This window comes from Salvelinus fontinalis, chromosome 1 (genome assembly GCF_029448725.1).
Source record: "Salvelinus fontinalis isolate EN_2023a chromosome 1, ASM2944872v1, whole genome shotgun sequence".
Taxonomy (NCBI): domain Eukaryota; kingdom Metazoa; phylum Chordata; class Actinopteri; order Salmoniformes; family Salmonidae; genus Salvelinus; species Salvelinus fontinalis.
The window spans coordinates 100,392,152-100,418,292 of NC_074665.1; the positions used below are offsets into that span (position 1 = coordinate 100,392,152).

At 41.0% G+C, this 26,141-nt stretch overlaps 1 protein-coding gene across 1 annotated transcript in view; it reads left to right on the plus strand.

Moving 5' to 3' along the window:
* Positions 1–26,141, plus strand: part of LOC129862304 (protein eyes shut homolog) — a 344,128-nt gene that overhangs the window by 105,892 nt on the left and 212,095 nt on the right. The window contains exon 12 of the mRNA XM_055933847.1: positions 498–714. Within this exon, the coding sequence (XP_055789822.1) occupies positions 498–714 (217 nt within the window). The remainder of the gene's footprint in view (positions 1–497; positions 715–26,141) is intronic.

The window sequence follows — 26,141 nt, forward strand, 5'->3', positions numbered from 1 at the left end:
GATAAGACAGTTCCATCTGGCACCCTATTCCCTATACAGTACACTACTTTTGACCTGAGCCCTAGTCAATAGAAGTGCACTACGCAGGGTGCCAATTGACAATAGGGTGCCATTTGGGCCATGTTCAGAGAGAGGTTATTTAGTTCAGTCTCCCCCACTGTAGATGTCATCCCCAGGCGTTTGTGATCATCTCTCCTGCTGCTACACATCATTTACACCCTTATTAAGGTGGCCTGAATCCTAATCTCTTCCTTACCAAGCCCCTGTGTGTCTCAAATTGAACCCTATTCCCTGTGTAGTGCCCTACTTTTGTCCATGACCTCACATCATAGATGGAATTATGCTAATGGTTAATCAAATAAACAAATATTTATGTTAGATTAGATTATATAGCTATGGTATACTGTCTATATATTTGACTATTTCTATGGTCAACTAACGTTTATTTATATTTCTGTTTCTTTAGTCTAACGTCTATCTCTGTTTTACATGTACAGGGGAGGAACTGTGAGCACAATTACGATGACTGCCTGCTCCAGCCGTGTCCGGGAGGATACTCCTGTGTTGATGGTATCAACGAGGTCAGCTGTCAGCCAGCCGAGGGAGACATGTCCACTGTGCCCTGGGAGCCTTCTATGACACAAACCCCTCGGGGATCCCTGCTCACCACGTCACCAATGTCACCAGTGTCACCGTACAGTGGACAACCAACAGGTATGGAGGTCAACCGTAAAGACCACAGTCACATAACAGTTGGGTCAGTACTTTGTGGTCGGGTCAACCGTAAGATCAGTCGTTAGATCACACAACCATAACCTGGTTATTTTATAACACCAATGACATAACACCAGTGTCACCGTAAAGTGTGAATCCAGTGGAGGCTGAACCACCAACAGGTATGGAGATCAATCATTGAACTACTGTTACGGTTGGTTCTGCACAGCCTGTATGTGATAGTATGTGCTGTTATAGGGATATTGAAATAATGATATATGTTTCCATGGTCACAACACCACTGTCACCAGCGTACCGCAAAGGTGATAAATGCAGGGTATTTTGTGTTGATAGTGTTACGGAAGCAACTAGAAGGCCTATTGTTAACACTGTACTCGGCTATGTCTAGGGCTTCATAATGGTTCTGTAACCTGATTGGATGTGTGCATTCATGTGACAAGTAAGCATATGCAACCAGGTGCTGAATGTATGTATCCAGGGGACAGCAACCTTACCATGGTCCAAGGTCAACTCTGTTATGGTATGCATGTACCCAGTTGACATAAACCTTACCATGGTCCAAGGTCAATTCTGTTATGGTATGCATGTACCCAGTTGACATAAACCCTACCTTGGTCCAGGGTCAACTCTGTCATGACCTCTTGATCGTCCATTCCAAGCAGATTAGTTTATTTGTTCAAAAGATGACCAAAATAAACACATCCACAAAAGGAAACAAAAGAGGCATGGCTGAGCTAAAGATTCAAAACTCAACCTCGGGCGTCCTGGTCACCAAATAAAACCAGCAGCTTCACCTCTTGCCAGCTGGGACACTGACTGACCCGTCACCTGATGACATGCTTATCAAGGCCTCCTGGCAGAGCACAGCCCTTGACTTGGTTGGTGCTGCCACCTGGGGGATGGAGTGTGGAAGTGTATCCTGGTAGAGTGTGTTGCTAACACTTAACAACCTCGCCATATCTTAACAGTAGGTCAACCATAAGATCGCAGTCATATAAATACCAGTTGGGTCAACACAGCTTTGTCCAAAATGGGTTATTTTATAACGCCAATGTCATGACACCAATTTTATAAAGTCATAACACCAGTTTCAAAATGTCATAACACCAGTTTCAAAATGTCATAACACCAGTGTCATAATACCATAACACCAGTCTCAGAAGGTCATAACACCAGTGTCATAATACCATAACACCAGTGTTATAACACCAGTCTCAGAAGGTCATAACACCAGTCTCAGAAGGTCATAACACCAGTCTCAGAAGGTCATAACACCAGTGTCATAATACCATAACACCAGTCTTAGAAGGTCATAACACCAGTGTCATAATGTCATAACACCAATGTCATAATGCCAATACACCAGTGTTATAACACCAGTCTCAGAAGGTCATAACACCAGTGCCATAATGTCGTATCCCCAATGCCAATACACCAGTGTTATAACACCAGTCTCAGAAGGTCATAATACCAGTGTCATAATGTCCTAACACCAGCACATGTAGCACCCTCTGATTTAATCAAAAAGAAAGAAAGCACAAATAAGCTAATAGACCAACTTGTTCTGCAAATCAATTCATTACAAATGTAATACTGACAACAACAAAAAATAATACGCCAAACTAACTCAACTCCATATTGCAAGTATGTGATGATATTAGACAGTAATGCGCTTCCTCACCGAGATAGAATCAAAATAAATAAGTTGTGTTAGAGGTTTGAGAAACTCATGAATATATCTAAACTAGGTCACTATCTAAACAGCCCCAGTGCCCTTGGTGCTGCTGCAAATAGACTCCGAGTCCTTCTGCAGTCTGCAGCACTCCTTGGCACCTCCGAATGGAACCTTAGAATACTCAGCTTCCGACTAGTTAACCACATAGGTCTACTCAGTTCTATCAAACATTTACCAAATAGAGGAAGAAAAATGGACACTTGTCTCGTATACCTCCATGTCATACATTGGAAGCAAGCATGTGAATTTTAAACAGTGAGGAAATAAATGTGTTTTTGTTTCACGTTCATATCACACATACACTACATGACCAACAGTATATGGATACCTGCTCGTCTAACATCTCATTCCAAAATCATGGCCATTAATATGGAGTTGGTCCACCCTTTGCTGATATAACAGCCTCCACTCTTCTGGGAAGGCTTTCCACTAGATGTTGGAACATTGCTGCGTGGACTTGCTTCCATTCAGCCACGAGCATTAGTGAGGTCGTGCACTGATGTTGGGCGATTAGGCCTGGCTCACAGTCGGCAATCCAATTAATCTCAATGGTGTTCGATGGGGTTAAGGTCAGGGCTCTGTGTAGACCAGTCAAGTTCTTCCACAACTATCTTGACAAACCATTTCTGTATGGACCTCGCTTTGGGCATGAGGGCATTGTCAAACTGAAACAGAAAAGGGCCTTCCCCAAATTGTTGCCTCAAAGTTGGAAGCACAGAATCATCTAGAATGTTATTGTATGCTGTCGCGTTTTACTGGAACTAAGGGGCCTAGCCCGAACCAGGAAAACTAGCCCCAGACCATTATTCCTCTTCCACCAAACTTTACAGTTGGCACTATGCATTCGGGCAGGTAGCATTCTCCTGCAATCCGCCAAACCCAGATTCGTTCCGTCAGACTGCCAGATGGTGAAGCGTGAATCATCAATCCAAACGCGTTTCCACTGCTCCAGAGTCCAATGGTGGCGAGCTTTACACCACTCCAGGCTACGCTTGGCATTGCACATGGTGATCTTAGGCTTGTGAGCGGCTGCTCGGCCATGGAAACCCATTTCATGAAGCTCCCGACGAACAGTTCTTGTGCTGACATACTTCCAGAGGCAGTTTGGAACTCGGTAGTGAGTGTTGCAACCAAGGACAGACCATTTTTACCCGCCACGCGCTTCAGCACTTGGCGGTCCCGTTCTGTGAGCTTATTATGGCCTACCACTTCGCGGCTGAGCCGTTGTTGCCCCTAGACATCTCCACTTCACAAAAAACAGCACTTACAGTTGACTGGAGCAGCTATAGCAGGGCAAAATTTTGACAAACTGACTTGTTGGAAAGGTGGCATCCAATGGTGGTGCCACGTTGAAAGTCACTGAGCTCTTCAGTAAGGCCATTCTACTGCTAATGTTTGTTTATAGAGATTGCATGGCTGTGTGCACAATTTTAAACACCTGTCAGCAACGGGTGTGGCTGAAATAGCCGAATCCACTAATTTGAAGGGGTGTCCACATACTTTTGTATATATAGTGTATACTCTGTTTTTGAAACATTGAGGAAAATAATTATACCGTATTCTCTTATCACCATATATGAGACATTGGAAGCAAGGAAAGTTAACAATAGTTTAATCTCCTGCCTGGTCAAGGTCGACTGTACTTTCTGTCCCTGGACAATAGTGTAGACAAACCTGATGTACTGTAGCGTTGTAGGATGAGGATCAAGGAGGATCCTGAAGTGCAAAGACAGAACAGAGTTTTCTAAAGGGACTCTATGCCTGCCTCCCAAATCATACCCTATCCTCTACAAAGTCTACTATATGGACCAATTAGGTGCCTTTTGACTAGTAAAACTTGTTGACAATTCTGTCATAAAGAGCACAAGTTCAACTTAATAAAAACCACTGAGGAAGACGTACGTAATTCACTTGAAACGTAATTCACTTGTTGTCATCCTGTATAGTGGTTGACCGTAACAGGGTTGACGAGTTCATATTAAATCAGCCATGAATCCCCTTGAAATGGAAGCTTGTTGTGTGCAACAGAGAAGGGCAATTGTTATTGACTTGTCTATTGTTTACTCCATGTGTAACTCTGTGTTGTTGTCTGTTCACACTGCTATGCTTTATCTTGGCCAGGTCGCAGTTGCAAATGAGAACTTGTTCTCAACTAGCCTACCTGGTTAAATAAAGGTGAAATAAAAAATAAATAAATAAAAATTGAATTCAAGCTTCACAAAAAATAAAGTAAATTGTTCAAAAATAATATTTTTTTATTTAACTAGGCAAGTCAGTTAAGAACAACTTGTTATTTACAATGATGGCATACCCCAGCCAAACCCAGACAACGCAGGGCCAATTGTGCGCCGCCCTATGGGACTCCCAATAATGTCCGGATGCGATGCAGCCAGGAACCAGGTACTGCAGTGACGTCTCTTGCACTGAGATGCAGTGTCTTAGACCACTGCGCCCTCGGGAGCCCATTTCTGGCCTGTCTATCTGTGGGTAACATGGTTGACGTGTTATGATCTAGAAGAAAAAGAAGCACACACCTACTTAGGCGAGGTGCTGGCTAGCGGAGTAGAAAACTTGGAAATAAAGGAGAGCTGCACACTCTAGGAGCTCAGATGCAAAAATGTAATTACCAACGTTTCGACAGACAAGCTATCTTCATCAGGGTATAATCACAAACACTGCTGGATGACTTGTTTATATAGTGTCTGTAATCATGGCCAAGAGTGGCATAATATCATTGTTTAATTCTCAAATATTAAAATGGCGTACAAAGAACAGCATACAAAAAACAAATGGATAGCATACGATCATAGATTCATTTTAGACTACACAAGCTTACAAACAATTACAATGGCAAAGTCACAATAATCACAAGAATGGCTTCAGATCAAAGTCTTGGTGTTATGATCAACCTACTCAGTTTTCCACCACAAAACACCAGAAAATGGCAAAAAACTGTAGAATCAGCTCACCTGCTTTTATAAAATATATTTAAAAAGGAATATTTTCACTGTATTAAAACAAGAGTTCAGTTCAGGTAACAGGGTTGACCTTAAAATGAATCACTAAACACAATAAATAAATAATCATCTCCAGAAATGACTGTCAAAACAACAACATAACTAGGACTTTACAATGATGGTGAAACGTGGAGAAATGCTGGGGTTAAGTGGGTTAAAATCTTCCTAGAAGTCACGGGGGATGCACAGAAAATGCTGAATTTTGTCACTAACAAGTCTTTATTCATATTAAAAACCTGATGTATTGAAGTCTCCATGTGATCTTTATTAAATGGCACTTCATGTAATATAACAGGCTTTTAAAATGCAATATTTGTAAACAATTTCTACTGAAAAGGAACTCATTTCGTGGGACGCCCCATATATGGAATATAGTAAATAACCCGGTTATTATATGGAGTAGTGCACAATATGTCACCCACCACCTGGATTCGGTCTTATGTAGCAACATTTGAAATTGTGTTTTTTACATTGGATAAAAGTAGAGACTCAGAGCTACAAAAATGGTATATTATACACTACATTTGAGGAACAATGGGAAAGTAATTCTGCTTTTGAAGTTGATCAACTTGTAAACTCACTTGAGAAAATGGCCTTTGAATGTTTTGGTATCTAGTGAAGAGCTCCTCTTTGTCTACACCCATTCAGCATCGTTCACACCGTCTTAAGCTTTAGCCCCACCCATCTCGTTTCACTCTTCGAAGCGCACACTTGACGCTCTGGCCGATGATTGGATAACATGAAAACAGCCTAGCCAGCTCTGCTGGCAACAATCTCATTGGGATGCAGCCAATGGCTTTCTTTACGGTCTCTACAGTATGTGAGATAGATAGTGTTGAACTCAATATAGTGGAAGATGATGGGCACCTTAAAATCCGCACACCACTCTTGGAGGAGAAGGAAAGCTTACAGCAAATAAACCTCAATAATCATCGTCACAGTCCAGACCTGTTATCAATGGCTGCCACGTTTTACAGGGATGAAATGACATACTGTAAACTGTGTCCTATGAACTGGTTTACAGTAACAGAGATGAAATGACATACTGTAAACTGTTTCCTATGAACTGGTTTACAGTAACATGGATGAAATTACATAATGTAAGCTGTGTTCAATGAACTGGTTTACAGTAACAGAGATGAAATTACATGATGTAAGCTGTGTTCTATGAACTGGTTTACAGTAACAGAGATGAAATGACATAATGTAAACTGTGTTCTATGAACCGGTTTACAGTAACAGGGATGAAATGACATACCGTAAGCTGTGTTCTATGAACCGATTTACAGTAACAGTTTATTGTGCTCTGTTTCTCCGTCCATGATTTTGGTCCAAGTTGTCATGACAATGCGCTGGCGGGGGAAAACGTTTGTTGCGTGTGCCTTGATTGAACCATTTTATGGGGTAAAAGTGTGGTAATTGGTTAAAATTGCGATCCCTATTTTTCAAGTGCAGTGATTTGACTGTTTTATGTGGTACTCGTGCGGTGATTGGTCAATTTTGCAAAGGCTTGCGTAATATGAAGAGAATAGTTGATTTTGTAAAAAAAAGAAAAGAAAAAAAAGTGATTACAGAATCACACAATCCTGGAGGTACTGATGCAGCTCTATAAAACCCTTCAGACTTCAGTCAAAGAGAGAGACAGGTGATTCATAGAACACACTTCCTTGGTTGCTTGGTTGCAGCTCTACCAACTGGCTGGTCCCATGTGGCTCAGTTGTTAGAGCATGGTGCTTGCAACGCCAGGGTTGTGGGTTCAATTCCTGTGTTGGACAAGTATGCAGTCACTCTGGATAAGAGAGTCTGCTAAATGACTGGAATGTAAAATGTTTCTATGGGTTGGTTATCTATGTGTTGTGTTTTTCCCTGTGTGTGGACAATCGGACGACCCATGGAAACAGTATATCATTTTGTATACTTGTTTTATTTTTTCACCTCGACAGCTTAGTTGCTTATTGTTCTGTAAATGCCATCAGGTTGCTCCTGTTCAGGGTTAACTAAATGAGTTTGTGTTTTAATTCGTTGTTTTGACAGTTCTCCTAATTGGGTATGTTTTTGACCATTTTATATAGTCTGTTGGCTGTTGCGTAACCTTACTCGCAAGTCACGGAGTCGTGTATGTGTCTTCGGCAGTTCATGAATATTCATGAGTTGGCTGCATACAAATATCCCTGTCTCTATTTGTCATCCCAGCAGTTGGTTCATGTTCTCTGTGTTTATGTAACTGGCAAACAGACACACAAATACATACATTTGCAAGCACACACACACAAATGCACACATTTGCAAGCACACACACATACACAAATCCACACGTGCATGCACACACACACACACACACACACACACACACACACACACACACACACACACACACACACAAATGCATATTTCTTAATTGTTAAATATTTTCTTATCTTTTCTTAACTCTTCTTGAACTGCACTGTTAAGGGCTTGTAAATAAGCATTTCACGGTAAGGTCTACACTTGTTGTATTCGGCACATGTGACAACTACAGTTTGATTTGATGCACACACACACACGTGCACACTCAAACACAAACACACACACTCAAACACACAAACACACACACACAAACTAATGCTCTACTTCAGATCTGACCAAATGGGACCATTGCACATCAGTTACTTTGAACACTTGGAACAATAACTCTCTAATGTTGTTGTTAATTCTCTGGTAATATCATATTAGACTGTATGTACATGGTTTACAGAGGGAGAGATGATTCTCTGGTAATGAGAGAGAGAGAGGGAGAGAGAGGGAGAGAGAGTCGTGAGGAAAACTCACAAAGCGGCAGGCACAGATGGCATCCCTGGCTGTATCCTCAGAGTGTGTCAACATGTCCCTATCCCAGACTGTAGTCCCCCCTGCTTCAAGGAGACCACCATCGTCCCTGTGCCCAAGAAAAATAAAGTGAAATGCCCAAATGACTATCGCTCGTTGCACTCAACCCGGTCCACATAAAGTGCTTCTAGAGGTTGGTCATGGTCCACATCAAGGCCATCATACCAGGCACACTGGACCCACTCCAATGTGCCTACCGCTCCAACAGATCCATGGAAGATGCCATTTCCATCGCTATTCAAACAGCTCTAACACATCTGAACAATAGGAACACCTATGTGAGAATGCTGTTCATTGACTACAGTTCAGCATTCAACACTATTGGTCCTTCCAGGCTCGACACCAAGCTCAGAGCCCTGGGTCTGGAGACCACCCTCTGCAACTGGATCCTGGACTTCCTGACGGGCAGACCACAGGCCAGGAGGATTGGCAACAACACCTCTTCCACACTGACTCTTAACACAGAGGTCACTCCTGGGGTGTTACCTCAGCCCTCTGTTGTACTCCCTGTTCACCCACGACTGTGTGGCTTTGCACGACACCAACTCCGTCATCTAGTTTGCTGCCGACACCACGGTTGTAGTCCTGATGTGGACCAACACCACCACCACTCTTGTCAAGAGGGCGCAACAGCGTCTCTACTACCTAAGGCGGCTGAAGAAATTCGGCTTGCCACCCCGGGTCCTCTCCAAATACTACCGCTGCACCATCGAGAGTGTCCTGACCGGTTGCATGATGGCCTGGTATGGGAATTGCTCCATCTACGACCGCAAGGCCATCCAGCAGGTGGTGAAGATGGCCCAGTGCATCACTGGGACCGTGGCCCTCCGGCAGGTGGTGAAGACAGCCCAGTGCATCACTGGGACCGTGGCCCTCCGGCAGGTGGTGAAGACAGCCCAGTGCATCACTGGGACCGTGGCCCTCCGGCAGGTGGTGAAGATGGCCCAGTACATCACTGGGACCGTGGCCCTCCGGCAGGTGGTGAAGACAGCCCAGTGCATCACTGGGACCGTGGCCCTCCGGCAGGTGGTGAAGATGGCCCAGTACATCACTGGGACCGTGGCCCTCCGGCAGGTGGTGAAGACAGCCCAGTACATCACTGGGACCGTGGCCCTCCGGCAGGTGGTGAAGACAGCCCAGTACATCACTGGGACCGTGGCCCTCCGGCAGGTGGTGAAGACAGCCCAGTACATCACTGGGACCGTGGCCCTCCGGCAGGTGGTGAAGACAGCCCAGTGCATCACTGGGACCGTGGCCCTCCAGCGGGTGGTGAAGACAGCCCAGTGCATCACTGGGACCGTGGCCCTCCAGCAGGTGGTGAAGACAGCCCAGTGCATCACTGGGACCGTGGCCCTCCAGCGGGTGGTGAAGACAGCCCAGTGCATCACTGGGACCGTGGCCCTCCAGCAGGTGGTGAAGACAGCCCAGTACATCACTGGGACCGTGCTCCCACCCATCTAGGACATCTACTTGGTGAGGAAGTCCTGTAGCATCATCAAGGACCCAACATACTCCAGCCACAAGCTGTTCTCTCCCTTACCGTCGGGCAGACAGTATCGGAGCATGAGGGTCTGATACCAACAGGATCAGAGACATTTTCTATCTACAAGCCATCAGACTGCTGAAGACTTGAACTGGACTAAAAACCTGCACTGACCCCCCCCCCCCCCCCCCAATCACCTGAATTCTGATCACCTGTTCACACACATGTATGTCATCATCACACACTATTTAGTTCAGTTCTTTGCACCCCATCACTGTGAGGTATTGTTAGTTTTGTGACACACTTCTATTCAGACCACTGTTTTCCCTGTCATTTAATCCTCCTGTGTATGAGAGTTTTTTAAATGTTTTTATTTATTGAATATCCGAAACATACAATATACTTGCAGTGAAGCCGCTCAACAACTACATCATACCAGTTATCCAACAGACTCCCATTCAGAGTGACACACAGAAGCATCCAAGGTCAATGCCCTGCTCAAGGGCACGTTGACAAATCTACCATCAGGCCCAAAAAACGTGAATCCGAACCCTCCAAGATCCCCCCACATTTCCCCAATAGCTGTCCCTCAACCATCCGAGACCCCTCCCACAGTCCCCCCCCCCCAAGAAGAAAAATAAAAAATACAATTAATTCCATTCCCCCAAGAACCCTCTAATGCACCAACAACCAAGAGAATGAACTAAAGAGAAAAAAGGAAAAGACAGAAGAACACAGCAAACAATGCAAAAAAAAGAATACATTTAAAACAAAGCACATCAAGGACAACTAAAATCATAACAGCAATGCCAACTGTATATGTTTGTGTGCATGTCTGGCACTATTACATGTATATGTGTGTTCTTGTATGTGTTTATTTGAATGAGAGTGTGTGTATATGGATGTGTATATGCATATGCACGGCATCAGCCTCAGGCAAACTGGCATTAGTTGTAAAAACACTTCCCCTCAGTATCATTCAAACTGACTTTTAATTATGTTTTATTTAGACTTTTTTTTATTTTATTATTTTTTTAAACTTTTATATTTGACCATCATTCTATCTCCCACACAGCAACTCCACTCCCACTTGTCTCCAATTCCACATCCCAACACTCAGCTTCCCTCAGCCCATCCAATCTATCTCTGCTGGCCACCCTCAGCTTCCCTCAGCCCATCCAATCTATCTCTACTGGACACCCACTTCGTGTTTCCACGCAACACATATCTTTCAACTATGCTGTGATGTATAATGTACAATTTCAATCTATCGAATAGAATCCACAGATTGCGAGTTGAAGATAAATACTTTTACTTGGTGTATTAGTGTATTAGTAATTGACTGACCCGGTCTCTCCCAGATCTCCTAACAGTACTATTTCTAGGGTCAATTTTAGATCAATGCAATGCATTTTCAGCCATTCCTGAACCTGAGACCAGAAACAGGCTACCTGAGGGCAATACCAAAATAATTGGTATATTGATTCTGTATCCTCACAACAAAATCTGCAGAGCTTCGATGACTTTATGCCCCAAATATTCAACATTTTGTTGATGACAAGAATTCTATATAATACCTTTAGCTGAACACTACGAAGTCTTGAAACTTGCGTTGTTTTATATATCAACTCATACACCCTGTACCATGGAATCGGTACATAAAAAATCTCTTCCCAACTATTTTGTAATCTGTATGGCACAGTTGTCAACATCCTGGTCCTCAAATGAAATTGGTATACTTTCCTATTTATGCTATTTTTATTCCTCCCCCAGTTTTGGTTCGTTATATTGGGCAGACAGACCAGCTCCCTACCTCCTCCCGTTGCCACCTGCCTCCTCCATTTTTGGGGTAACGCTGTAATCAATTGGTTGTACTTTTGGATTGAACAGACCTTCCCATACAATTCCATGAAGGACATAACTCTACCATTCCAATTTACAATATAATTTAAGAACAAAATACACTTTTAAAACATCTTTCCCATAAATACAGGTATTTTATCAACCAGCACATTTGAGTTCAGCCATAATATTTGTTGTATTTTTTCAGGGGGATTAAATTAAAATTGTAGCCAGTTCTACAATGCTTGTTTGAAAAAGAGAGATACTTAGAAAAAAGTAGGGCAATCTGCACAAAGACAAAAAGGCCATGTTTAAGCAATGAATGAGCTTTTCTTAGTAATCTACTTGAAAACCATTTAGGGCTCAAATAAAACTTTTGAATGAATGAAGCTTTTAGAGAAAGGTTTAGTGCTTTTACATTTAATGATCTCAACACAACCAATTCATATTAATTATATAGATAGGCACGTTTTATTTTGTGTGGTTTAGCGTCCCAGATAAAGCAGAATATATCTTGCTTATATGATTTGAAAAGTGAATCATCAGGAGCAGGGAGTGCCATAAGTAAGTGAGTGAACTGAGATATGACTAAGGAGTTAATCAGGGCAATTTTTCTATAAATAGACAGGTATTTACCTCTCCATGGTTGCAGGATCTTGTCTATTTTAAGTTTTCTATTGAAATTTATTGTGGAGAGCATATTTATATATTTTGTGATATGAATACCGAGTATGTCTACTTCACCATCAGCCCATTTTATAGGTAAACTGCAGGGTAATGTAAAAGTTTAATTTTTTTAAGATCCAATACATAATATTGTACACTTATCATAATTAGGTTTTAGTCCAGAGAGTACAGAAAAGTTATATAGATCTTCAATGAGACGATGCAGGGATCTAGCTTGTGGACTTAATATAAAACTCGAGTCATTGGCATACATGGACACCTTTGTTTTTAAGCCTTTGATTTCTAATCCTCTGATGTTGTTATTGGATCTGATTTTAATAGCTAGCATTTCGATGGCCATAACGAATAGATATGGTGACAGCGGACACCCTTGTTTAACTCCTCATGACAATTCAAAACTCTCTGAGAAGTAGCCGTTATTTACTATTTTACAACTGGGTTGCTATGCATTATTTTAACCATTTTATAAGAGAATTACCGAAATTGAAAAAATCCAGGCATTTATAAATAAAATCCAGTCTTACTTTATCAAATGCCTTTTCAAAATCTGCTATAAATACCATTCCTGGCTTCTTATATGTTTCATCATGTTCTATTATTTCTAGTAGTTGTCGTATATTATCTCCAATGTATCGTCCATGTAAAAAACCTGTCTGATCAGGATGAACAATACCTGGTAAAACCATTTTAATTCTGAGTGCTATGCGTTTCGTTAGTAATTTTTGCATCACAACATTGAATTGTAAGGGGTCTCCAGTTTTTTAGATAGACTGGGTCTTTATATTTGCCATCTGGGCCTTGTTTTAATAATAGAGAAATCAGACCTTCCTGCTGAGTATCTGACAGACTACCATTTCTATAGGAGTAGTTAAAACAATCTAACAATGGAGCTTTTAGTATATCAAAAAATACTTGATATACCTCTACCGGTATGCCATCAAGCCCTGGGGTTTTTCCAGACTGAAAGGATTTAATAGCATCAAAAAATTATTCCTCTGTAATTTGGCCTTCGCACTGATCTTTCAGTACATTTGTTAATTTTCTATTTTTCGATTATTTGGAAATAATTCCTTACCATAATCTTCATTCAGTGGGAGAGGATGAGACTGAAAAGAGAACATCTGCCTAAAATACTTAGCTACCTCTTTTAAAATATAATTCGGAGAATCATAGATGGCTCCGTCTTCAGTAACGAGTTTCTGCAAATATTTTTTTGGTGTGTTCCTGTATTGGAGATTCAGGAAGAATTTTGTGCGTTTTTCTCCATATTCCATCCAGTTTGCTTTATTTTTGTAATTGATTACATTAGATCGTTCTTGAATAAGTTCCTCGAGTTCTTTTTGTTTTTCCTCTAACTTATTTTTTTATCTCTGTAGTATAGTTTTTATTACTATCTACCTGTACTATTTGTTCATGGATTTCCCTTGTTAGTCTTGTCTTTTTAGCCAGAAACTGCTTTTTTATTATTGATGAATATTGAATTGAATGACCCCTGAAGGTTATTGATGAATATTGAATTGAATGACCCCTGAAGGTTATTGATGAATATTGAATTGAATGACCCCTGAAGGTTATTGATGAATATTGAATTGAATGACCCCTGAAGGTTATTGATGAATATTGAATTGAATAACCCCTGAAGGTATATTTAAAGGTATCCCAAACAATAAGGGGATTTGCTGAACCTATATTATACTGGAAAAATTCAGTTATAAATTATTTTGTCTTAGTTAAAAATAAGTTGTCCTCCAGTAAACTTTGATTAAATTTCCAATATCCCCATTACGTGGAAAATCTATAAGAGTTATGTGAATGACAGCTGTTCTGCAGGGAAAAAGGGTGTGAAACGCAATAATAGGAAGGTGTTCCTAATGTTTTGTACACTCAGTGTATATATGTAACTATATAGAGAGACTCTACAGTCATAAACATCCACATAACTGGTTTCAAACAGACACATGCAACTACAAATCCTCAAAACAAGAGAAACCCTTGTGGTGTTTTAATGATTCCTCCTGAAATTACAACTGACTACTGAGGCGTGTGGACAGAGTAGCACAGATCATTAGGATATTTTCAGCCACGCCAAGGGCAGATTTCTAGATGAAAAGAAACATGTTCACATGGAACTGTCAATTGCTTCTCTGTGGTTTGGAGAATTGTCTTGCAATGCTTTGAGATCGAATTTAAATATACAAAAAAAAAAAACATTTTTTTTAATGCTAACTGCATTTTACAACTTATTTTGTGTGTTAATATACAGGAATCAAATCAACGTTTTTTTGTCACGTGCGCCGAATACAACAGTGAAATGCTTACTTACTTACTAACCAACAGAGCAATTTGTAAGTAAAAAATAGGTATTAAGTAAACAATAAATAAGTAAAGAAATAAAAAAAACTGTAAAATGACAGTGAAAATAACAGTAGCGAGGCTCTATACAGGTGGTACCGGTACAGAGTCAATGTGCGGGGGGTACCGGTTAGTCGGGCTAATTGAGATAATATGTACATGAATGTGTAGTTAAAGTGACAATGCATAGATGATAAACAGAGACTAGCAGCAGCGTAAAAGAGGGGTTTGGGGGGGGGGGGGGGGGGGGGCAGGACATAATACAAATAGTCCGGGTAGCCATGTGAATACCTGTTCAGGAGGCTTATGGCTTGGAGGTAAAAGCTGTTGAGAGCCTTTTGGTCCTAGACTTGGCGCTCCGTTACCGCTTGCCATGCAGTAATAGAGAGAACAGTCTATGACTGGGGTGGCTGGGGTCTTTGACAATTTTTAGGGCCTTCCTCTGACACCGCCTGGTGCAGCTTAGCCCCAGTGATGTACTGGGCTGTACGCACTATCCTCTGTAGTGCCTTGCGTCTTGAATCCGGTGGTCAGTTGATTCGTGGTTTATCCTTATGGCTTTAATGTACGCGTGAATACAGTTGGAGTCGGAAGTTTACATACACCTTAGCCAAATACATTTAAACTGTTTTTCACAATTCCTGACATTGAATCCTTGTAAAAATGCACTGTCTTAGGTCAGTTAGGATGACCACTTTATTTTACGAATGTGAAATGTCAGAATAATGGTAGAGAGAATTATTTATTTCAGCTTTTGTTTCTTTCATCACATTCCCAGTGGTTCAGAAGTGTACATACACTCAATTAGTACTTGGTAGCATTGCTTTTAAATTATTTAACTTGGATCAGACGTTTCAGGTAGCCTTCCACAATAAGTTGGGTGAATTTTGGCCCATTCCTCCTGACAGAGCTGGTGTAACTGAGTCAGGTTTGTAGGCCTCCTTGCTCACACACACTTTTTCAGTTCTGCACACACATTTTATATAGGATTGAGGTCAGGGCTTTGTGATGGCCACTCCAATACCTTGACTTTGTTGTCCTTAAGCTATTTTGCCACAACTTTGGAAGTATGCTTGGGGGCACTGAGTTTGACGGTAGGCCTTGAAATACATCCACAGGTACACCTCCAATTGACTCAAATTATTTCAATTAGCTTATCAGAAGCTTCTAAAGCCATGACATAATTTTCTGGAATTTTCAAAGCTGTTTAAAGGCACAGTCAACTTAGTGTATGTAAACTTCTGACCCACTGGAATTGTGATACAGGGAAATATAAGTGAAATAATCTGTCTGTAAACAATTGTTGGAAAAATTACTTGTTTTATGTCCAAAGTAGATGTCCTGAATGACTTGCCAAAACTATAGCTTGTTAACAAGAAATGTGTGGAGTGGTTGAAAAACAAGTTTTAATGACTCCAACCTAAGTGTATGTAAACTTCTGACTTCAACTGTATGTAATAATAATCTAAATGTTTTTCACCTCAAGAAATTACAAAGTGCATCCTGAATTAATTTGGTTTCTTGTTCAATTGACTGGTCATGCTGAAATCCTGAATAGTTGTGTATGTACACTATACATCAAATACGCATTTTAAACTACCGTGTTGTCAGGATGGTAAATAAGCTTATATCCTGTGATTTTACTGGATCACCCTTTAAAATGACTCATTAGATAGTGAGGGATGTGGTTTTAATCCTACTAATAAGATCTCCATGCTCTGTAATTGACTATGTGTATTAATGAATCATCATCTAGTGACCTTGGCTTATCAACGCCACTTTCCCGACGTCCAGTTCATAACCAGTACAGCAGTGGCTCTAATGTCGTTGTAGTGAATTCATTGTAGCTTACAGGCTCATGTAGAGGTGCTCCTGATGTGAGACATTTCTTGAAAGATCATAGAATCCCTAGAATGTTGTCAGCCACCACACGTACAAAACCTCAGCCCATCACTGAGATATAGATTCTCTTCTACTGATCACCTTGAAGCGGTTTTCCACCTATATTTGCTATGCCCAGATAAAAGTCAGTATAGAGAGGGCCATGAAGAATAGACTAGTAAACTCTTATATCCACAGAACGCTCTGTCCTTACAGAAAAAACACATGATTTCACATGCAGAAAATCACTTGATTTCACATCAAATTTTACTTGTTAAATTATGGGACAACATGTGTTTTTGGAACACTTCACACGTTTTCACATGTGTAGTTTAATGTTATCACATGTTGCTTTACGTGTTGTCACCTATTATTACATTAACTTCACATAAGATCACATGAAATTCAAGTGTTTTTTCCGTAAGGGTAGAATACTGATCCATATTTGTATGAGACTCAGTTGGCACAGCACGGGCTCAAATACATGATTCAAATACTTGTCTTTGAAATCATTTTATTGATGTTTGTATCAATTAAAACAAACACTATACATCTGACTGTATCAAATAAGGTTTATTTCGATAGGCCTATGTCCTGTGCTTCCAATGAGTGTGACTTTACCTAACTGTCCATGCAACATTTTCATTGCCTCATGCGTATTTAACAGACATACACGGACTTCCACATTTGGTACCAACTCTTTCGTCTTGTGCAGGGGATTATAAATACCACATTTACGTCACAGTAGGACTTCACATCAGAAATACAAGAACATTTTCAATAAATGTGTGTGTGTTTGTCTGATTTGGACACATATTCTATCAGACAAACGGGCTGCTCAGGACGCATCGTTTTGTATATTGTTTGTCCCAGTCTGACAGAGGTGCCTAACACCACAGTGAAATTCATATTGTTTTTCCCAGTCTGACAGTGTTGACTAACACCACAGTGAAATTCATATTGTTTGTCCCAGTCTGACAGAGGTGACTAACACCACAGTGAAATTCATATTGTTTGTCCCAGTCTGACAGAGGTGACTAACACCACAGTGAAATTCATATTGTTTGTCCCAGTCTGACAGAGGTGACTAACACCACAGTGAAATTCATATTGTTTGTCCCAGTCTGACAGAGGTGGCTAACACCACAGTGAAATTTATATTGTTTGTCCCAGTCTGACAGAGGTGACTAACACCACAGTGAAATTCATATTGTTTGTCCCAGTCTGACAGAGGTGGCTAACACCACAGTGAAATTTATATTGTTTGTCCCAGTCTGACAGAGGTGACTAACACCACAGTGAAATTCATATTGTTTGTCCCAGTCTGACAGAGGTGACTAACACCACAGTGAAATTCATATTGTTTGTCCCAGTCTGACAGAGGTGACTAACACCACAGTGAAATTAATATTGTTTGTCCCAGTCTGACAGAGGTGACTAACACCACAGTGAAATTCATATGGTTTGTCCCAGTCTGACAGAGGAGACTAACACCACAGTGAAATTCATATTGTTTGTCCCAGTCTGACAGAGGTGACTAACACCACAGTGAAATTCATATTGTTTGTCCCAGTCTGACAGAGGTGACTAACACCACAGTGAAATTCATATTGTTTGTCGCAGTCTGACAGAGGTGACTAACACCACAGTGAAATTCATATTGTTTGTCCCAGTCTGACAGAGGTGACTAACACCACAGTGAAATTCATATTGTTTGTCCCAGTCTGACAGAGGTGACTAACACCACAGTGAAATTCATATTGTTTGTCCCAGTCTGACAGAGGTGGCTAACGACACAATGAAATTCATATTGTTTGTCCCAGTCTGACAGAGGTGGCTAACACCACAGTGAAATTCATATTGTTTGTCCCAGTCTGACAGAGGTGGCTAACACCACAGTGAAATTCATATGGTTTGTCCCAGTCTGACAGAGGAGACTAACACCACAGTGAAATTCATATTGTTTGTCCCAGTCTGACAGAGGTGACTAACACCACAGTGAAATTCATATTGTTTGTCCCAGTCTGACAGAGGTGACTAACACCACAGTGAAATTCATATTGTTTGTCCCAGTCTGACAGAGGTGACTAACACCACAGTGAAATTCATATTGTTTGTCCCAGTCTGACAGAGGTGACTAACACCACAGTGAAATTCATATTGTTTGTCCCAGTCTGACAGAGGTGACTAACACCACAGTGAAATTCATATTGTTTGTCCCAGTCTGACAGAGGTGGCTAACGACACAATGAAATTCATATTGTTTGTCCCAGTCTGACAGAGGTGGCTAACACCACAGTGAAATTCATATTGTTTGTCCCAGTCTGACAGAGGTGGCTAACACCACAGTGAAATTCATATTGTTTGTCCCAGTCTGACAGAGGTGACTAACACCACAGTGAAATTCATATTGTTTGTCCCAGTCTGACAGAGGTGGCTAACACCACAGTGAAATTCATATTGTTTGTCCCAGTCTGACAGAGGTGGCTAACACCACAGTGAAATTTATATTGTTTGTCCCAGTCTGACAGAGGTGACTAACACCACAGTGACATTCATGTAAGGAGTAGTACAGAAATTGTGCAATTTAGTGGTGTTTTTTTTACCATTACTCATAACTTCATAATACATTTGAACAGTAAAAAACAAGTAATCCTTCATGTACTGTACTGTCAAGCACCAAATCATTTTAGTTTAGCTGCTTCCAAACACTCATGTAAAATAGGCATGAGCCAGCCGTTCACATAGTTGATAATCCACTGTACACCAAGGTAGTAAATTACATTGAGAGGGGTGAAGTAAGACACGCAAAGGACAAATCTTTTCATTAAAAAAAACTTAGGAGGAATGGGAACTTAAAATCAATTAATGAAGCCAACTATACACAGCGGGATGTAATTGATATGGACTTAATGTCTCCGATATAACATAATAGCAAGACGTGAGTCTTCTTCTGTGGTTGATTTATCAGGCAGCATAATAAACTGACTGATTGAAGGTGTCATTGGACTGAGATAAGATAAGGTCATGAACCTCTCCTTGGCCTCTTGTAATGTAATTATTAGCTAAATGGATGGACACAGACAGGGCTTGTGCAATCCTGTACTCAACATGAATGGAAAAGAAATCATTTATTTCAAGGTTTCTACATGATGTTGACAATCTTAAAGGGGCAAGCTGGGATTCAAACATCAACAAAGTGGTCACTCTGCCTAATGGATGTGTCAATCTCAGATTGGCTCTTTAACAAACATAGCATACTACATCTACTTTTGATTCCCTATACATTATATATATATATATATATATATATATATATATATATATATATATATATATATATATATATATATATATATATATATATATATATATATACATACACTACCGTTCAAAAGTTTGGGGTCACTTACAAATGTCCTTGTTTTTGAAAGAAAAGCTTTTTATTTTGTCTATTTAAAATAACGGCAGGTAGTCTAGTGGTTAGAGCATTGGACTAGTAACCGGAAGGTTGCAAGATTAAAATCCCCGAGCTGACAAGGTAAAAATGTGTCGTTCTGCTCCTGAACAAGGCAGTTAACCCACTGTTCCTAGGCCGTCATTGAAAATAAGAATTTGTTCTTAACTCACTTGCCTAGTTAAATAAAGGTAAAATAAAAAATAACATAACATTTATCAGAAATACAGCGTAGACATTGTTAATGTTGTAGCCAGGATGTTAACTACAGTAAAGGCCAGTTATACTGGAGGATGATAGCTACTGGAGGATGATAGCCAGGATGTTAACTACAGTAAAGGCCAGTTATACTGGAGGATGATAGCCAGGATGGTAACTACAGTAAAGGCCAGTTATACTGGAGGATGATAGCCAGGATGGTAACTACAGTAAAGGCCAGTTATACTGGAGGATGATAGCCAGGATGGTAACTACAGTAAAGGCCAGTTATACTGGAGGATGATAGCCAGGATGGTAACTACAGTAAAGGCCAGTTATACTGGAGGATGATAGCCAGGATGGTAACTACAGTAAAGGCCAGTTATACTGGAGAATGATAGCCAGGATGATAACTACAGTAAAGGCCAGTTATACTGGAGGATGATAGCCAGGATGATAACTACAGTAAAGGCCAGTTATACTGGAGGATGATAGCCAGGATGGTAACTACAGTAAAGGCCAGTTATACTGGAGGATGATAGCCAGGATGGTAACTACATTAAAGGCCAGTTATACTGGAGGATGATAGCCAGGATGGTAACTACAGTAAAGGCCAGTTATACTGGAGGATGATAGCCAGGATGGTAACTACAGTAAAGGCCAGTTATACTGGAGGATGATAGCCAGGATGATAACTACAGTAAAGGCCAGTTATACTGGAGGATGATAGCCAGGATGGTAACTACAGTAAAGGCCAGTTATACTGGAGGATGATAGCCAGGATGGTAACTACATTAAAGGCCAGTTATACTGGAGGAGGATAGCCAGGATGGTAACTACAGTAAAGGCCAGTTATACTGGAGGATGATAGCCAGGATGGTAACTACAGTAAAGCCTGATAATTTAAGGTAGCTAGTGGAAAAGGATAGACCTGGGAGAGACACTGGAGCTAACTGTTAATGAGGCATACCCCTGCCTCGTGGCAGCAGTTAGCAGCCACGCACGAACACACACACGTGCGCAAACACACACCAGCCTCAGACTGCATCAAAGCCTACATCAGACCAAACAAGGGCTTTAAAATTAATGAATGGCTTTGTCTCTGAGGGGTAATTTTCCATCATCAGCATTGGCAAATCCTATTGTCAGGGACTGAATAGGGAGGGAGAGCGGGGAGAGCGAGAGGGAGAGAGCACACCGTTGTTGGCTTGCATTTATCCTCATTAATTCTCAGATCACAGTCAATTCTCTTTCTCTCTCCCTGATAATTCTCTCTTTCTCTCTCTCTCTCAATGATAATTCTCTCTTTCTCCCTCTCTCGCTTCCTGATAATTATCCCTCTCTCTTTCTTCCTGATAATTATCTCTCTCTCTCTCCCTGATAATTATCCCTCTCTCTTTCTACCTGATAAGTCTCTATCTCTTCCTGATAATTATCTCTCTCTCCCTGATAATTCTCTGTCTTTTCTTTCCCCTCAGGGTATTGGTCCTATTACTGTCCAGATAGAAGGAGGGTCAGATGGAGGGGGTGTTAAGGTTAGCCCATCTACCCTGGAGGCCACCCTCCGTCAGATCAAACAGGCTGGTCTATTGGGACTCAAAGTCTAACTGATATGATAGAGGTCTCGCTTCTAGCAGCTCGAAAAATCACGACAACAACCTAAAAGAGGCTGATCTCTGAGATGTAGCCATTTAACAGTGACCTGTCTGATTTCTGATGTGTCGCCATTTAACAGTGATCTGGCTGGCTGATCTCTGAGGTGTAGTCATTTAACAGTGACCTGTCTGATTTCTGATGTGTCGCCATTTAACAGTGATCTGGCTGGCTGATTTCTGAGGTGTCGCCATTTAACAGTGATCTGGCTGTCTGATTTCTGATGTGTAGCCATTTAACAGTGATCTATCTGGCTGATTTCTGATGTGTAGTCATTTAACAGTGATCTGGCTGTCTGATTTCTGATGTGTAGCCATTTAACAGTGATCCGGCTGATTTCTGATGTGTAGCCATTTAACAGTGATCTGGCTGATTTCTGATGTGTAGCCATTTAACAGTGATCTGTCTCATTTCTGATGTGTAGCCATTTAACAGTGATCTGGCTGATTTCTGATGTGTAGCCATTTAACAGTGATCTGGCTGATTTCTGGGGTGTAGCCATTTAACAGTGATCTGTCTGATTTCTGATGTGTAGCCATTTAACAGTGATCTGTCTGATTTCTAGGTGTAGCTATTTAACAGTGATCTGGCTGATTTCTGGGGTGTAGCCATTTAACAGTGATCTGGCTGTCTGATTTCTGGGGTGTAGCCATTTAACAGTGACCTTTCTGATTTCTGATGTGTCGCCATTTAACAGTGACCTGTCTGATTTCTGATGTGTCGCTATTTAACAGTGACCTGTCTGATTTCTGATATGTCGCCATTTAACAGTGACCTGTCTGATTTCTGATGTGTCGCTATTTAACAGTGAAAAGAAGAAATAGAAGAAGAACTACAATACAGGTGTATTAGGGAGCGCTTATGATTTTAACAGGGTTTTTCAGACGGGTTGGGGCTATTTTTGTCAACAAATAGCAACGTTTGTCTCAAACGAGAAATACAGTACATAAAGCATGATGAGATTCTCTAATGCTCTCTCTGCCCCAAATTGCTGGCGTCTGAGTCAGTCTCTTAAAACAGTCTGCGTCACTACCCTCAATAAACTTCCAGGCATTAGAACAAGCCTTCCTGAAATGTCCCATAATTGCCTTACTGACACGGATGATATAAAGCAGAATATCATGCTATACAATGAGCCATGTAATAAAGGTGTATGATTAAATTCCTTTCAGCCAGGCTTCTTCTCTTTTCTCCGCCTCTCTACCTTCAGTATATTGTGTCATTTACATGCTTCACGGCTTGTAGCAAAGCAATCCTATTTACCCCTTTTACAACCCATAAATGGAAGAGGTGTGAGGGCTTTTAACAATCGCAGGACAATATATTTTTTCATTCACAGAGCTAAAAGGGTCTATGCTGTTAATGTGTGATTTTATTATTGGTTTATGTGTTTCTAAAGGCCACAGTATTTAGGCTCATGCAGCAGAAATGTTTTCCCTCTTATGAAATCTGTCAACATTCCTTCCTCATAAATACGTTTCTAAACATATCATAATTCTTCAAGAGTGCATTGATGGAAAAATTAATTCCCATCATGCTTTAAGTTTTTCTGCCAGTCAACAGAAAACATTTTTCTAAGAGCAGCTTCTACTAAGTCTCCGTGGCCCTATAGTGTTTACCCACTGGAGAGCACCAGCACAGGGGTTTCTCATATCATCCTTTTCTTTCCAGTAACTCCACCCTGCTTTTAATTCTGCTCTGGTGATTGCAGACTAATCAATCTCTCTCAGTTACCATCTGTATGTCCTTAGCCATTGTCTTCGTACTGTACTGTACAGTCTGGCTTGTGGAAAGTCAGTCTCCTAAGTGAATTAGAAGAGCTACATATCCTTTGTGTTGAGTGTTCTTGCTTGCGTCTATCTGCTTTAGTAAATATTCAGACAATAACCATGTCCATGTTTGCACTTGTTGTTCATCATTTTCTACCCCAGTTTGATTACCGTACGGTTTTCTTGTAGTGTACGCATGTTTAGATAGGAAAAGCCCATCTCCGTTCCACACCTCCACTGAGAAAAGCATTAAAAAACAATGATCACTTTGTCACCTGCGATGAATAAAGCTAATATTTCCATATACCCTGCCAATTAGAGACAAATACAAGACACACCACGGCTACGGTCCACCCTCGTCCCTACCTCATTATAGGCAGGGTAGGGCCACATTTCATAACTCCTAGTGTGCATCCCAAATGGCACCCTATTCCCTATATTCCAATGGGGCATTGGTCAAAAGTAGTGCACTATATAGGCAGTGGGGTGACATTTGGGACGCATACGTAGTTGATATAGAATTGTGATGGCTTGTGTTTCCAGCTGTGAGGAATTCCTCTTTCCTTTTAATCAGTGTTCAGTGCTGGACAATTACAGGCCCTAATATTCATAAAGGACTTGCAGTTAGAGGGAGACATGGCTTTGAAAGAGGGTAGACTGGGATGTCTGACAGCATTAAACAGCGAGAGGGCTTGAATTGATCCGTGACTCCTGCAGACATTTTACATCTTAGCTTTGAGGAAAAGATCTTTACCCTGGACGATAAATAAAATGTTAATGAATTCCTCTGCATTCTGGGACTAAGTAATCCGTTCCATATGATGTTTCACAGTAGGTAGTGGCAGCCAATGTTGATGTAACTATTGTACAGTTAAAACTCCAACCACGATTACTGTGTTATGCATTGAGTCTGAGTGAGTTTTGAAGTGAGATAAAGACTTAATAATGAGCCTCCAAAATATGCATTCAGTAACAGGTGCCATAGAGTCTATGTATTGGCACCACAAGATAACACACAACTGACTCATGTAAGGAGATTTGTAAGGGGCCTATATATTTTGTTATTCATGTTATACCAGTGATGAACTCTCAAGAAAACCAAAGAAACACAGCTCCCTGCCTCCCCTGACACGCTGTAGGAGGGGCAATCACAATCAGAAGCCTTTGATACATTATTTCTGTTCAGATCCATATTTCATATTTCTATGAAGAACACTATGGCTCCGTCCCAAATGGTACCCTATTCCCTATATAGTGCACTACTTTTGATCAAATGCGGTGCACTATATACAGAAGGGCGTGCCATTTGGGAGCCATCCTAGAACTCTCTATGGAGCGTAATTACATTTCAAGGCTGCCGTTGTAACTTATCACACACTCAGTTGAAGGCTCCTTTTTTTTATCATTTTGCCCCTCTAGAATTAAATTTGCAGACCCCCTGGCGTTGCTTCATAGACTGACAAACTCAATAGGGATGACGTGTTGAAACGCAGCTGAATAGTGGCATACCAAACAGACAGTTTTCATATACAGTTGAAGTCAGAAGTTTACATTCACTTAGGTTGGAGTCAGTAAAACTCATTTTTCAACCACTCCACAAATTTCTTGTCAACAAACTATAGTTTTGGCAAGTCGGATAGGACATCTACTTTGTGCATAACACATGTCATTTTTCCAATAATTGTTTACAGACAGATTATTTCACTTATAATTCACTGTATCACAATTCCAGTGGTTCAGAAGTTCACTAAATTGACTGTGCCTTTAAACAGCTTGGAAAATTCCAGAAAATGATGTCATGGCTTTAGAAGCTTCCGATAGGGTAACTGACATCATTTGAGTCAATTGGAGGTGTACCTGTGGATGTATTTCAAGGCCTACCTTCAAACTCAATGCCTCTTTGCTTGACATCATGGGAAAATTAAAATAAATAGCCAAGACCTCAGAAAGAAATTGTAGACCTCCACAAGTCTGGTTCATCCTTGGGAGCCATTTCCAAACGCCTAAAGGTAACGCGTTCATCTGTACAAACAATAGTACGGAAGTATAAACACCATGGGACCACGCAGCCGTCATACTGCTCAGGAAGGAGACGCGTTGTGTCTCCTAGAGATGAACGTACTTTGGTGCGAAAAGTGCAAATCAATCCCAGAACAACAGCAATGGACCATGTGAAGATGCTGGAGGAAACAGGTACAAAGTATCTATATCCACATTAAAACGAGTCCTATATCAACACAACCTGAAAGGTCGCTCAACAAGGAAGAAACCACTGCTCCAAAACCGCCATAAAAAAGCCAGACTACGGTTTGCAACTGAACATGGGGACAAATATTGTACTATTTGGAGAAAGGTCCTCTGTTCTGATGTTTGGAGGAAAAATGGGGAGGCTTGCAAGCTGTGAAGCACGGGCGTGGCAGCATCATGTTGTGGGGTGCTTTGCTGCAGGAGGGACTGGTGCACTTCA